We start from the raw sequence: 13844 nt of genomic DNA, 5'->3' as shown, positions 1-13844 counted from the left end.
GTGGGTGAATAAGTAACTAGATAGATGGATGGATGTAGTGATGGATAGATGGATGGATGAATGGAAGGACGGATGGTTAAACAATTATTGAGCGGTATTTAATTTTGAGGCCTTTAAAAACCAGGATTTTTCCCTTTAAAGCGTATTGTGTTGTATTGATCTGTACAGCCCGTCCCTCACCAGCCGCCCCTGCCCTGCCCTGCCCTGCCCTTCCCTGCCCTGCCCTGCCCTGCCCTTACCCTACCCTGCCCTGCCCTCTCACCATCCCTACCCTGCCCTGCCCTGCTGTGTCTTCCCTTGTCCTACCCTCATCTCCCCAACCCTGTCCAACCTGCCCTACCTTACCTTGCCATGTCTTGCCTTGCCCTGCCCTGCCCTGCTTTCTCCTGCCCTACCCTGCCTTACCCTGTCCTACCCTGCCCTCCTCACTTCTCTCTCCTGCCCTGCCCTTTCCATTCCATACTCTACCCCTCACCTGCCCTGCCTTCCCCTTTCCCCTTACCTTCCCTTTACCAGCCTCCCTTCCTTCCCCCTCCCCTCCCCCCTTCCTATAACTTCCCCTCCCCTCCCCTCTCTCTTCCACCTATCCTTTCCCCTCAACTCACTCCCCTCCCCCTCTCCCCTTTTCATCCCCTTCCCTCCCCTCCCCCTCTTCCCTTCCCCCTTCCCATCTCTCCCCTCCCCCTCTTCACATTTCATCTCTCCTTTCCCCCCCCTCTCTTCCCTCCCTCTCCCCTCCCCCTCGTCCCCCCCTTACCTGGGTATCATTGGGTACACATATACTGTTGTTGTTGTTCTTGCTTGTTATTGAGAGAGAGAGAGAGAGAGAGAGAGAGTTTTCCTTTGTGCCTATATTCTGTGTATGTATGAATGGATGGATGTGTGTATGTATGTACGTATGCCTGTATGTATGTAAGTATTAATGTGTGTATGTATGTGCGTATGTATGTATGCCTGTATGTATGTACGTATTAATGTGTGTATGTATGTATGTAAGTAATGGTGAAGCACTGGCATTTGGACACACGGTAAAATCCTGTAGAAATCTGACCCTAATCTGTGTGTGTGTGTGTGTGTGTGTGTGTGTGTGTGTGTGTGTGTGTGTGTGTGTGTGTGTGTGTCTGTCTGTCTGTCTGTCTGTCTGTCTTTCCCATAACCATCCAATAAACCTGATAAAAAATAAAAAAAAACATTAACTAAGAAATAATACCTGTCTGAATACCCACCTGTGGTTTTACCTGTAGGCCTCCCCACCTACACCTCCCTACTGTACACTTACCTACACCCACCTACACCCCTCCACACCCACCTGCACCCTCTCTACACCCACCTACACCCTCTCTTCACCCACCTACACCCTCTCTACACCCACCAATACCCCTCCATACCCACCTACACCCCTCTACACCCACCTACACCCTCCCTACACCCACCTGCCTCATCAGCTGTCAGAACCCATCAGTCTCCCCCTCTTCCCCCCCGCGATGCTGACATGGGAGCTGATACACACACACACACACACACACACACTCATTAGCAAGGCCTGACAAGATTACCATTCAACCCTCCCCTCTCTCCCCCTCCCTCCCCCCTCTTCCCCTCTCTTCTCTCTTGCTCTTTTCCCCTCTCACAGACTGCCCATCTCCTCTCTCTCTCTCTCTCTCTCTCTCTCTCTCTCTCTCTCTCTCTCTCTCGCCCAGGTGTTGAGGGGAGGGGAGGGGAGGGGAGGGGAGGGGGGAGGGGAAGGAAGAGGGGAAAAGATTGTATGGAATTAAGGCGTTGAAGGTTCGGAACATCCCTCCTGTCTCACCCACACTATCTATCTATCTGTCTATCTATCTATTTATGTCTATCTATCTGTCTGTCCATTTATCGATTTATCTGTGTCTGTCTGGCCATCCGTCTTTCTAACCATATCTATCTTTATCTGCTGTCTATCTATCTATCTGTCTGTCTATCTGTCTATCTATCTATGTCTGTCTGTCTATCCATATCTTTTCATGCCTTGTAGTGTGTTTTATATGAGTGTGTGTATGTATGTTTGTGTTTATGCATGTATGTATGTATGTGTGTATGTATGTCTGTGTGTATGTATGTTTGTATGTATGTGTCTCTGTATGTGTGTGTATGTCTGTGTGTATGTATGTATATGTGTGTGTCTCTGTGTATTTACCTCAATTACGTACATGAAGAAGCCTAATTATTCTCACTACAAATCATACAAGGCCGTCTCAGGAGCACGCAAGGCTGGGGAGCGCAATATATGGACTACCCTTTTGAGTTGGCAGGTGAGAGAGAGAGAAATAGGGAGAAAATAAATCACTGGAATGAAAGTGTTAAGGATAGATGGCCAGCTCCTTCGCGTGGTGGCACTGGATGAGCAAGGGAAAGGGATGGTTTAGGGGAAAGGAAGAGAGAGAGAGAGACAGACAGAGAGAAGAGGAGAGAGAGAGAGAGAGAGAGAGAGAGAGAGAATAAAAAAAAAGAGAAAGAAAAGCACAGGAAAATATATTAATGTAGGAAGGAAGAAAAAAATAATTGAGAATACCAAAAAAAAAAAATGGAAGAAAAAAAGAGGAAAAAGAAAAAACAAGAAAAAAGGAAGAAAATAGCAGTGGAAAATGAAAAACCGGGGGGGGGGGTTGAGTAAGAGCAGCAGGAGACGGAGACTGGGGATGAGGGGGAAGGAGGGGGAGTAGTGGTGAGAGGGTGGGGAGGGAAGGGGGGGATGGTAGGGGGAAGGGTGAGGGAGTAAAGGGGTAAAGGGGTAAGGGAGGGTGATGGTAAGGGGTGGGGGTCAGGGGTGGGGGGTAAGGGTGATGGTAAGGGGTGGGGGTCAGGGTGAGGGGAGGGTGGGGGTGAGGGGTGAGGGTGTAAGAGGCCTGATCCTATTACATTGTTTGTGTCCAATGTCACCTGCAGGGTATTATACGGGGGGGGCGGGGGGCGTCACAGCGGGGGGGGGTGACGCCGGGGGGGAGGGGGAGGGGAGACGTTAGGTAGGGGGTGCTCTGTTGTGACGAGGTGTGACGTAACAGATGAAGTGTAACGGGGAGATATGGAGTGACGCATTGTGACGCAGAAAGAGAGGTATGGAGTGACGTAGAGAGAAGTATGAAGTGACGCATTGTAACGTGGAAGGAGAGATATGGAGTGACGTAGAGAGAGGTATGGAGTGAAGCATTGTGACGCAGTGTGACGGGAAGGTGACGTTGGCTTTATCAGTACCCCTCCGGAAAGCGTAACAGCGACGTGACGGTGTGTGTGTGACGCGGTGTGACGGTGGTGACGTAACGGTAACAAGGTAAACACACGTAACACAGAACTAGGTATGAGAGAAAATGAAAGGTGTGAAAAAAAGAAAGGAATGAGAGAGAGAGAGAGAGAGAGAGAGAGAGAGAGAGCAAGAGAAGAGAGGAGAGAGCAACGAGATGAAAGAAGTGAAAAAAAAGAGTGAGAGAGAGAGAGAGAGAGAAAGAGAGAGAGTCAGTGGGAGTGTCTCATTGTATTTTATTAAAGAGATTAATTAATAAACTCCGGGAACAGGTGTTGGGGGAGGGAGAGGGAGGGGGGAGGGAGAGAGGGGGAGGGGGAAGAGAGAGAGAGAAAAAGGGAGAGAAGGGAGGAGAAAGGGAAAAAGGGTGAGGAAGGGGGAGAAATGACGAAAAATATAAGGAGAGGCAGGAATTGAAATAGTAGGAGAGAGAGAGAGAGAAAAGAGAGAGGATGAATATTGAACAAGTAAAAAAATGAAAAAAAGAACAGATGAAATTTTGGGAAAAGGATACTAGATAGACAGATATAGATAGATAGATAGATAGACAGATCACACGGAAGAACAGAGAGAGAGAGAGAGCACGGAATGTGATTAAGGAAGGGCGATCAAGAGTAAAGGTCTAAGAGTATACAGTTTCTCTCTCTCTCTCTCTCTCTCTCTCTCTCTCTCTCTGTCTGTCTGTCTGTCTGTCTCTCTCTCTCTCTCTCTCTCTCTCTCTCATTTCTTTCCATTTCCTCAAGCTTTCCTTCCTTCCTCCCTGTATATATATCTCTCTCTCTCCCTCTCTCCCTCCCTCCCTCCCTAAGTAAGAAAAATGAGCGTGTAAAATAGATGTTGGGAGACAGCTGATGGTGCAGGGAGAGAGAGAGAGAGAATATGAGAATGGAACCACGTTAAACCAGACAGATAAATACATGGTTAGATAGACGGATAGATAGATAGATAGATTGAGAGAGAGACAGCAGACAGACAGACATACACAGAAAAGAGAGAGAGAGCAATCAACTCCTTCTCACCTGTCGCCTCTCTACATTTTCATTTCAAACTCCCTCCCGTTTTCTATGCCATCCCTGCTGACCCTAAACTATTTTATTCAGCCGAGTGAGTCATAGGAGCCTCAGCGTGTTCCTACCCCCCTCCTCCCTTAACCCTCTCAGCCCCGGGACAACTCTAGACGGTTTTTATTCAGCTCACACTTCCTACCACACTCACACTTCCCACCACACTCTCACTGTAAAACCATCTACCGTTCGATGTCTTAATAGAATAAACTAGAGATAGCAAGAAAAAAAGCGAAGGAATTTTAGTGAAGGCTGTTCCTGACCTGCATGGCTCATAAAACTCCCCCCCAAGTCTAATATTATTGTCTGAAAACTTGAAGGTATTGGGTTGTGCAATGGGAGTGGCGAGATAGCATAGTCACCCCTTTAATGGTCGGCTGGGCTCCATTTTCTCTAATAACATATCGATGGCGCGTCGTCTGCTAGAGTCAGCTGTTTATGTTTACAACGCTTTGCACTGGATGTTTCTTTTCCTCGTACTTTCACGTATGATGATTTCTATTTAGCGATGTTAGATTTATTAATAGTGCTATGTGTATGATAAGAATTTTAATTTTGGCTTTACAGAATTAATTATTTAGTAAGAGGCCACTGAAGTGTTGTTTACATACGAGGAGGGAAGATTGGACATTTTTCTTTGCCCACGTAAACATAAAGTCACTGTTTACCCCTGTCACGTCCATGTGGAAAAAGCAGCTGTGTAGAAGGGAATGAGGAGTGTTTAACATCCCTCCTGCACATTAAGGTACGTCTTACATAAACACTGACGCAAGAAATAAGAAAATAGTAGCATTGATAAAAGACGTGGTATTTCAAATCCTGCATTCGGGGCGGTGGTTGTGGAGGGGGAGAGCGAGTGTGTAGGCAGCTGGGATGTGGATGGATTCAAGATGATAGTGTGTTATGCTTATTCTGGATTATATATGTGATGTGTTGCCTACGAAATCAGATACAGTAAATGTGATTAATCTCGCCTTTTGTATTTTTATTTGTATTTTTGAACCAGGTAAATAATTGTATATCGTTCATGACCCCCCTGTTTCCCAGCCTCCTATCCCCACCTACCCGCATAAATTTTTTTTTCTTTTTTTTGTTGGAGAAAGAGAGAGAGAGAGAGAGAGAGTCGGAGTACACATCAGTATCAGTAACTAATCAACATTTGTAGGGTTGACAAGGAATATGCTGTTGCTTTAAATGGTGACACATCGCATATTATTTCCCGTGTTTAACCTCTCAGTATTATTGGTGTCTATAATGTGGGATGCAGGCTAATTATATCCAGCATATTAACAGGTGTTCCATAAATTGCCGTCTTTAATTAGGGGTTTGAATACACCCCCGCGCTCAGTTTTCATAATACCAGTTTGTGTTATAATACCAGCCTGTGCCATACCAGCCTGTGTGTGGTATGGGAGTGGTTGGCATGGTGGTGGTGGTGATGGTGTGGTGTTGTTGCAGGATGGTGGGGGTGCGTCCGCCTACCCGCCTTCAGGACGGCGCCTTGACGGCCTGGCTGCGTGCCCTGGAAGTGGCAGCGCGGAATGGGGAGGGGGTGCGGGCCCCGCTGAAGGCCCCCCCGGCACTGCTGGGGGCGGCACTCGGGGCGGGCAAGGCGGGGCTGCGGGAGGCTGTGGTGGCCCGCCTGGCCGTGGCCGCTGTGGAATCTGGCCTGGGCCACCTTGACGTGACGCTGGAGCACCCGGCCCTCGTGGAGGCGGTGCTGGAGGCCATGTTGGCGTCTGACCTCACTTGCTTGACGTGCCTGGCCCTCCGCCTGGGGCCACGCACCCCTCCTGGCCCCCACTTGGCCCCGGCACTGCAGGCCATGACGGGCCTCACCACCCTCACCCTCACCCCTGCCGCCACAGACCAGCATCTGGCTGCCCTGGCCGCCGCCACGCCACCCCTGGCCACCCTGGACCTGGCCTACTGTCCCGCCGTCACCGATGCTGGTGTCCGGGCACTGCTGGGCGGCTCACACCACCTGCCACTGAAGGCACTGCTGACGGGCGAGGCAGAGGCAGAGGGTAGGGATGAGGCAGGGGCGGAGGGTGAGGCAGGTGAGGGCGAAGGTGCGAGTGAGAGCGGGTGTGAGCCAGGTGTGGGCGCCACCCTGCGGCAGGTGAACCTGTGGGGCAGCGCCGTCACCACCCGAGGCTGCCTGGCGCTGCTGGCCGGCTGCCCCGCCCTCACCGGCATCACGTGCCAGTGGGCGGGGGAGGCCCTGGAGGTGGTGGGGCGGGGCGGGCGTGAGCGACCTCTGGCCCTAACCCACCTGCTGCTGGCCGAGACCCCCCTGCCGCCCTGTGACACCCTGGCCACCCTGTGCCCCAGCCTTGACACCCTGGTGGTGAGGCGACCCCCGGGGCCACTCAGCCTGGAGGACGTGTTTGCTGGCGCCCCAGGCCTCACCAGCCTGACGCTGCTGCAGTACCATCCCGCCCCTGGCCCTCTGCTGCCCCACCCGCCCCTCCCTGCCCTCACCTGCCTCCACTTGTGCCTGCTGGAGCCCCGACCTGTGGACCTGGCCGCCCTAGCCAGCGCCCTACCCTCCCTCACACACCTCACACTGGAGGGTGTGACGCCCACACTGCCCTCCCTCCCATACACCTTCCCCTCCCTGCCCTTCTCCCCTCCCTCACCACCCTCCACCCCATCCTCTCCCGTCTCCTCCCCCACATCGCCCCCTTCCACCCCAACCTCCCCCTCCATACCCTGCGCTGTGTGGCCGCCTCCCCCGCCCGCCCTCGCCCTACAGAGCCTCCGCCTGGCCACTCCGCCCACCACCGCCCACGTGTTGGAGCCGCGGGTGGCAGTGTGGGCGGCGGTGTGGGCGGGGAGTGCCTGTAGCCTGGACCTGGCCTCGTGCCCTGGCCTGGCCGACACACACATCCTGCAGGCGCTGGCGGAGGGGGCCTTCACTCAGGTGGGTCACACACACACTACACACTTACACACTACAAACTTACACGCTACCACTACACAGACAAACTACCTGTACACACTCCCACACTAATGCACACTACACACTTGCGCTACCACTACACACTACCACACCACCACTACACACTACCACACTCCCACATCACCACTCCATGCACTCACACTACCACTCCATACTCACGCTTCCACTACACACTACCACTCCATACTCACGCTTCCACTACACACTACCACACCACCACTACACACCACACACCCATATAACCCACCACACACCACCACAAACACAACACAGGCGGGGGGGGGGGTAATTTTTGCTGTATCCGAGAGTATCTAAATTCATGTAGAGATAAAAGCTACTTGCTCTAGTAAAAGGAGACTCCCCAACACCTTTTCCAGTGCGATTTATTTTGTTTATTACACCTCACTGTCCCCTTGTGTGTTACCTTCCAATATCGCCATACTCAGAATAAATAACGTACGGAAGGATATTAACCAGCCGTATCCAAAAATAAATCGCTTAGGAAGAGGAGTTAGGGAGCTTCCTTAACCTACGAGAAAACGGACCCTAGTGTGAGGTAGTATGCTCTCCTAGTCAGTCTCACTTCCTCTGGGTTTGTACGTCTAGTGTAAAGGTGGAGAGTTGGACGAGGAAAGAGAATGGATGGATGAATGGATATTTTGATGTTCACTAAGTGCCCTTATTTCTTATCGCCACTTGATAGAAAGTAGAGAGAGAGAGAGAAATGGTGATCCCCCGAGCTAGACCCTGTATTGGATCATATAGCCCCGCTAGTTTACAGGAGCGCGCTACCACTCCCGGCACGGCAGTCCCGGGCGAGGCTTGAACTCGCAATCCCCCGATTACGAGCTTGATGCTCTACCACTGAGCCACTGTGCCTCTAGAGAAAGAGAGAGAGAGTCAAAATCCACTTTCACCATCTTCATTGTCCCTAACAGATAGAAGATTTGAGAGAGAGACTTACAGACAGACAAGGATATAGATAAATAGATAGGTAGATAGATAGATGGACAGATAGACAGGTAGATAGATAGATGGACAGATAGACAGGTAGATAGACAGATAGACAGAGGAGATACAAGACACAGTAACACAATCTCTCTCCCCCTCCTCAGGTAGAAGACTTGCGGCTGACGGGGGCGGCGAAGGTGACAGACGAAGGAATATTAACTCTCATCGGAGCTGCCCCTCGACTCACGCGCCTCGCCCTCAAGATGCTGCCTCGAGAACGACTTGCCCAGCTGGAGACGCTCAAGGTGGACCTCAGAATGCGCAACCTTGATATTGAACTGATCACTTATGGATGGAAGTTTTGAGGTGGGGTAGAGGAGGAGGAGGAGGTGTGAGTGGTAGTAGTAGTAGTAGTAGTGGTAGTTGTAGTAGGTGAGGCTGAGGAGGAGGTTTGAGTGGTAGTAGAAGTAGTAGTGGTAGTAGGAGTAGTAGTGGTAGTAGGAGGAGGAGTGTAGTATTGTTTTTGTTGCTTTTGTTGTTATTGTTATTATTATTGTTTTTATTATTATTATTATTATTATTATTATTATTACTGTTACAGTATTTGTTATTTTCATCAACATCATCATCATCATCGTCATCATTATCATTGTTATTGTAACTTATAATTACTTAGTAGTAGTAGTAGCAGTAGCAGCAGCAGTAGTAGCAGTAATAGTAGCAGCAGTAGTAGTAGTAGTAGTAGTAAAATACCCTGGGAAGAGGTAATGATAGGAAATACGAACTTCATTATTTCCCTCTACTTCCAATTCTGCCTATATGTTTGGCGTCATCATCACTACCAACCCCACCCACCAGCCTACCTCTAAGCTGGTTGAGTCTACCGATAAGGGGAGCTGTTATCACCTTGTAGTTGTAATTCTGTTATCTTTAATGTAGCGATTGTTGAAGCATTGTAGTTGATATTGGTAAAAATTATTAATGTGGATTATTATTGTCTGCCACTATCACCACAACTACTATCATCATCACAACTACCACTGCAACCAAAACTACCACTTCAGCTACCACTATCACCACAACTACTAGCATCACTACAACTACCTCTGCGACCACAACTACCACTTCATCTACCACTCTCACCGCAACTACCACAACTGCTACCATCACCACAACTATCACCGCAACCACAACTACTTTTACCACACTTACCACTACAGCAACCACCACAATCACACCTACCACACTTACCAAACTACCCCCACAACCACAACTACCACCACAACCACCACCACCGCAACCACCACAATCACCACCACAACCACCACCATCTCAGTGCCCCTCTGTAAGCACAATAATAAGTCAAGTCTCTCTCTTTGTAATAATAATAATAATAATAATAATAATAATCTTTCTTAAATATACCATCTTACCAACTAACTCTCTTCTCTCTCTCTCCTTAAGATGACGAAAGAAAAACATATATATCTTTTTTTTCTTGAATATTTTTTGGGGGTAGTTGTTTTGGTGTAGTTGTTTTTGTTGTTGTTTTTTTGTTTTTTTGCGTGTCAGAGGCGTGCTATCCTTGTCCTATTCAGCTCTATGTCACCCTGTCCCCCGCACTCAGGCTGCCCTCTCTCCAACTCGCACATTCTTCTCTCTCATACACATCTCTTCACCTCATCCTCGGTCTACCCTTCCACCTCATCCCTCCACCTTATCCTCGGTCTACCCCTCCACCTCATCCCTCCACCTCATCCTCGGTCTACCCCTCCACCTCATCCCTCCACCTCATCCTCGGTCTACCCCTCCACCTCATCCCTCCACCTCATCCTCGGTCTACCCCTCCACCTCATCCCTCCACCTCATCCTCGGTCATCCCCTCCACCTCATCCTCGGTCTACCCCTCCACCTCATCCTTCCATTCCATCCTTGGGTTCCTTCACCATCTCATCTAAGTTCTCTCCCTCCACCTCACTCACAGTCATATACACTCCTAGTCAGTCTCTCAGTCTCCATCCTTTCCACATAGCCATTATTTTTTTTACTTCCACAAATTCCACACATCCACCTACCACATCCATCCACCTCCTTGGCCTGCCCCGCCTCCTCCGCCCCTGAACCACACTCACCCACATCCTCTCTCTCTCTCTCTCTCTCTCTCTCTCAGTCATGTTACCTTTAGGCAATTTTTCTCGTCGGTTATGGGAGCTCCCTAACACCTCTTCCTTAGCGATTTATTTTTTGGATATGGCTGGTTAATATCCTTCTGAACGTTATTGGCGATAATTGAAGGATTTGTGTAACAGAAGAGTACAGTATGGTGTAATAAAACAGAATAAATCGCTTAGGAAAAGGTGTTAGGGAGCTTCCTCACCCAACCCGACCAAGGTGTTCCGGGTACGTATTCTCGTGGGGAAAGGAGGCTCCCTAACACCTCTTCCTTAGCGATTTATTTTGCTTATTACATCACGTTCCTTTGTTATTTAAATCACTCTATTATCACCATATTCTTCATAAATAACCCAGGAAAAGATATTAACGAGCCTTATCCAAAAATAAATCGCTAAGGAAAAGGTGTTAGGGAGCTTCGTTAACGGAAGAGAGTACGATGCATAGAATTCTGTATCCAGCCCTTCCTGTATATAATAATAATAATAATAATAATAATAATAATGATAATGCCGCATGGTGCACAAACGTCATCGGGCTGAATGGGTGAATGAGACTCAGGGGCGAGGGAGGCTGGTCAACGTTGTCTTAAATCCCGGGATTGGATAGCCTAGCCCCGGACCCCTACGCGCCTGGTGGGAAAAAAAAATGGGTGATGGAAAAATTTGGTTAGTTTTAGCGGCATGAATTTTAGTATAAATCTATGGACTTTACACACCACGATTGATTTATAAATAGAGGAAAGGAAGGGATTTATTATTATTATTATTATTATTATTATTAGTGATGAAGAATGTAGAGGATTTATTATTATTATTATTATTATTATTTGATGAGAGGAAAGTAAGGGATTTATTATTATTATTATTATTATTATTATTTGTGATAAGGAAAGTAGAGCATTTATTATTATTATTATTATTATTATTATTATTATTTGATGAGAGGAAAGTAGGGGATTTATTATTATTATTATTATTATTATTATTTTTTTAACATTGGTCTATTAATAATGGTAGGTATGGGCCGTCCACCATCCACTCACCCAATGTAGCGACAAAGGTGAATCTACACGTACACTGAGTGACAAGCCAAATAATTTCCAGGAACCCCGAAAGCCATTACTACGCTGGGTGGTAACCATATAACCACGTATTCCCTGCGGGCTAGAAAAAAAAAAAAAAAGGAGGGGGTTTGGTAGTGGTTAGTCTTTCCCTAAAATTATTTGTTACGAGCTGCTAAAACTTTATTATTGTTTGCCCTGAAAAATAGTTCTCTTACATTCAGAGCCCGTTTTCTTTTTCGTGTTCTTTGAAGGGTAAACTCTTCTATTTTCTCCATATAATTCTTTAGTGGTTTCCTTTGCTTTAGATATATATATTTATGTATTTATTTTATTTTTATTATTTATTTGGAGGGCTTACACATCTTCCTCCCCAACCCCCTACAATATGTCCTTTCAAAATTGAGGAGAAGCGTATGGAGGATGCAGAGGGAAATTAATATGTTACAGGACTGCATGGTTTGTGTTTCATTTTGTTTTTTTGTTGCTTTTCCGGACAGTGGAGCCGCCCAGTCCTCACTGCGCCACCACGCGAAGGCGCCCCCCTCCTGTAATCATCAGTTTTTGTATCCCCGCGGTGCTGCATCCATATAAACAAAGCGCCTCTACTACCAAGTTATACAAATGTCCCTCAACCTTACACCTATCCCCCGTAAAGTGAATGGTATGAGGAGAAAGACACGTGCTGGCTCTCCCCCCTCCTCCCTCCCGCTCCCCTCCCCCTCTCGCCCCTCTCCTCCCTCCCGCTCCCCTCCCCCTCTCGCTCCTCTCCTCCCTCTCTCTCCCCTCTCCCCCTCCCCCTCCCCCATAACATCGAGTGCTCTTGCCTTCTTCATTGTCAAACCAGGATATTGTTATATAATCTTCTTTTTTTTTTTCTCGTTTTCACTTCATCATCTGTGGTTTTTAGTGATGAATGGTAAATCATCATCATCATCAATCATCACCACCACCACCACCATCATCATCATCATTATCATTTTTATCATCACCACCACCATTATCATCATTTTTATCGTCATCATCATTAGTATCATCATCATCATCATTTTTATCATCATCATCATTATCATCATCATCATTTTTATCATCATCATTATCATCATCATCATTTTTATCATCATCATCATCATTTTTATCATCATTAGTATCATCATCATCATCATTTTTATCATCATCATCATTATGCATAGTCTTACACTTTCTCACACATTCATACATCAGATTACTTCTTCCCCTCCTCTTGTTACCTTCAACCTCTCTGTATTGTGTGTGTGTGTGTGTGTGTGTGTGTGTGTGTGTGTGTGTGTGTGTCTTGGTCAATAAGTAATCTGTATGTTTGTCTGTATCTTTAACCATCTGTGTGTGTGTGTGTGTGTGTGTGTGTGTGTGTGTGTGTGTGTGTGTGTGTGTGATGCATAAAATCGCCTGGCTATATATGTAAATCAATCAATCAATCAATCAAAAGCATCATACCAAATGACCTAAGCAATCACATACCACTGGTGCTGGAAAGAGGGACGCCTTCAGGTGGTGGCACTGATATAATTGTGGGGGCTCCTCTGCCTGGGTATACAAACGTGCCTCGATTTCTTCCCTGTTCCCCGGAAGGAGGAGGATGGGGTTGGGTTCAGGAAATGGAGAACTTAAGCCTGCAGTCCACGGGGTTCAGATAGAGGAAGCTTGAACAACAACAACAACAACAACAGCTGCCACCAATACTACATAAACTCTACGGGAATAAAACTCCTAACAATACTAAATAAACTCTACGGGAATACTATCCTTTTTTTTTGAGATTTGGACCCTCCCAAAATTTTAACTCCAGATGGTTGCCCCCTCCCCCCCTACCCCACCCCCTAATCCCCCATCCCTGTGTGTAATCCCATCGACCGCGGGGGATTACCGGCGATGCAAATGAAGTCGGCAGTCCACTGGGGTCACGTTTGCCTTTTTTTTTTTTTTTTTTTTTTTTTTTTTTTTTTGGACGGGACGATACTGGTGGGTTTCCAAAATTTATGGTTTATTTTTTTATTATACCTCACCACATTATTATATTATTATTATTATTATTATTATTATTATCAGTAATAGTAGTGGTTGTAATAGCAGTGGTAGTAGTAACGATAGCAACAGCAGATAGATAGATAGACAGGTGGACAGATAGATAGAAAAATAGATCATTACGTTGTGAATAGGTTAATGGGGTAATTGAGGTAGTTATGGTTTGATAATGACATTCCAAGACATGATTACTAATTACACTACCTCATTACACTATCCCCCCCACCCCTCATTACCCTCCCCCCCTCTCCCCTCATTACCCTCCCCCGTCTCCCCTCATTACCCTCCCCC

At 47.3% G+C, this 13844-nt stretch overlaps 1 protein-coding gene across 1 annotated transcript; it reads left to right on the top strand.

Annotated features, from left to right (window-relative positions):
• The first annotated feature begins 5019 nt into the window (after nucleotides 1–5019).
• On the top strand, nucleotides 5020–9522 carry LOC145414573 (uncharacterized). Its single transcript, XM_080284091.1, has 4 exons — nucleotides 5020–5083; nucleotides 5797–6938; nucleotides 7065–7264; nucleotides 8419–9522. Exons 2-4 carry the CDS (start codon nucleotides 5798–5800, stop codon nucleotides 8617–8619), a joined length of 1542 nt encoding a protein of 513 aa, XP_080140217.1. The 5' UTR covers nucleotides 5020–5083; nucleotide 5797; the 3' UTR covers nucleotides 8620–9522.
• The last annotated feature ends 4322 nt before the right edge of the window (nucleotides 9523–13844 follow it).

Source organism: Coenobita brevimanus, chromosome 100 (assembly GCF_032717465.1).
Source record: "Coenobita brevimanus isolate Jiangsu-jjx chromosome 100, ASM3271746v2, whole genome shotgun sequence".
Taxonomy (NCBI): domain Eukaryota; kingdom Metazoa; phylum Arthropoda; class Malacostraca; order Decapoda; family Coenobitidae; genus Coenobita; species Coenobita brevimanus.
The sequence above is the reverse complement of the archived record's forward strand: the minus strand, read 5'-3'. Positions and strand labels throughout refer to the sequence as shown.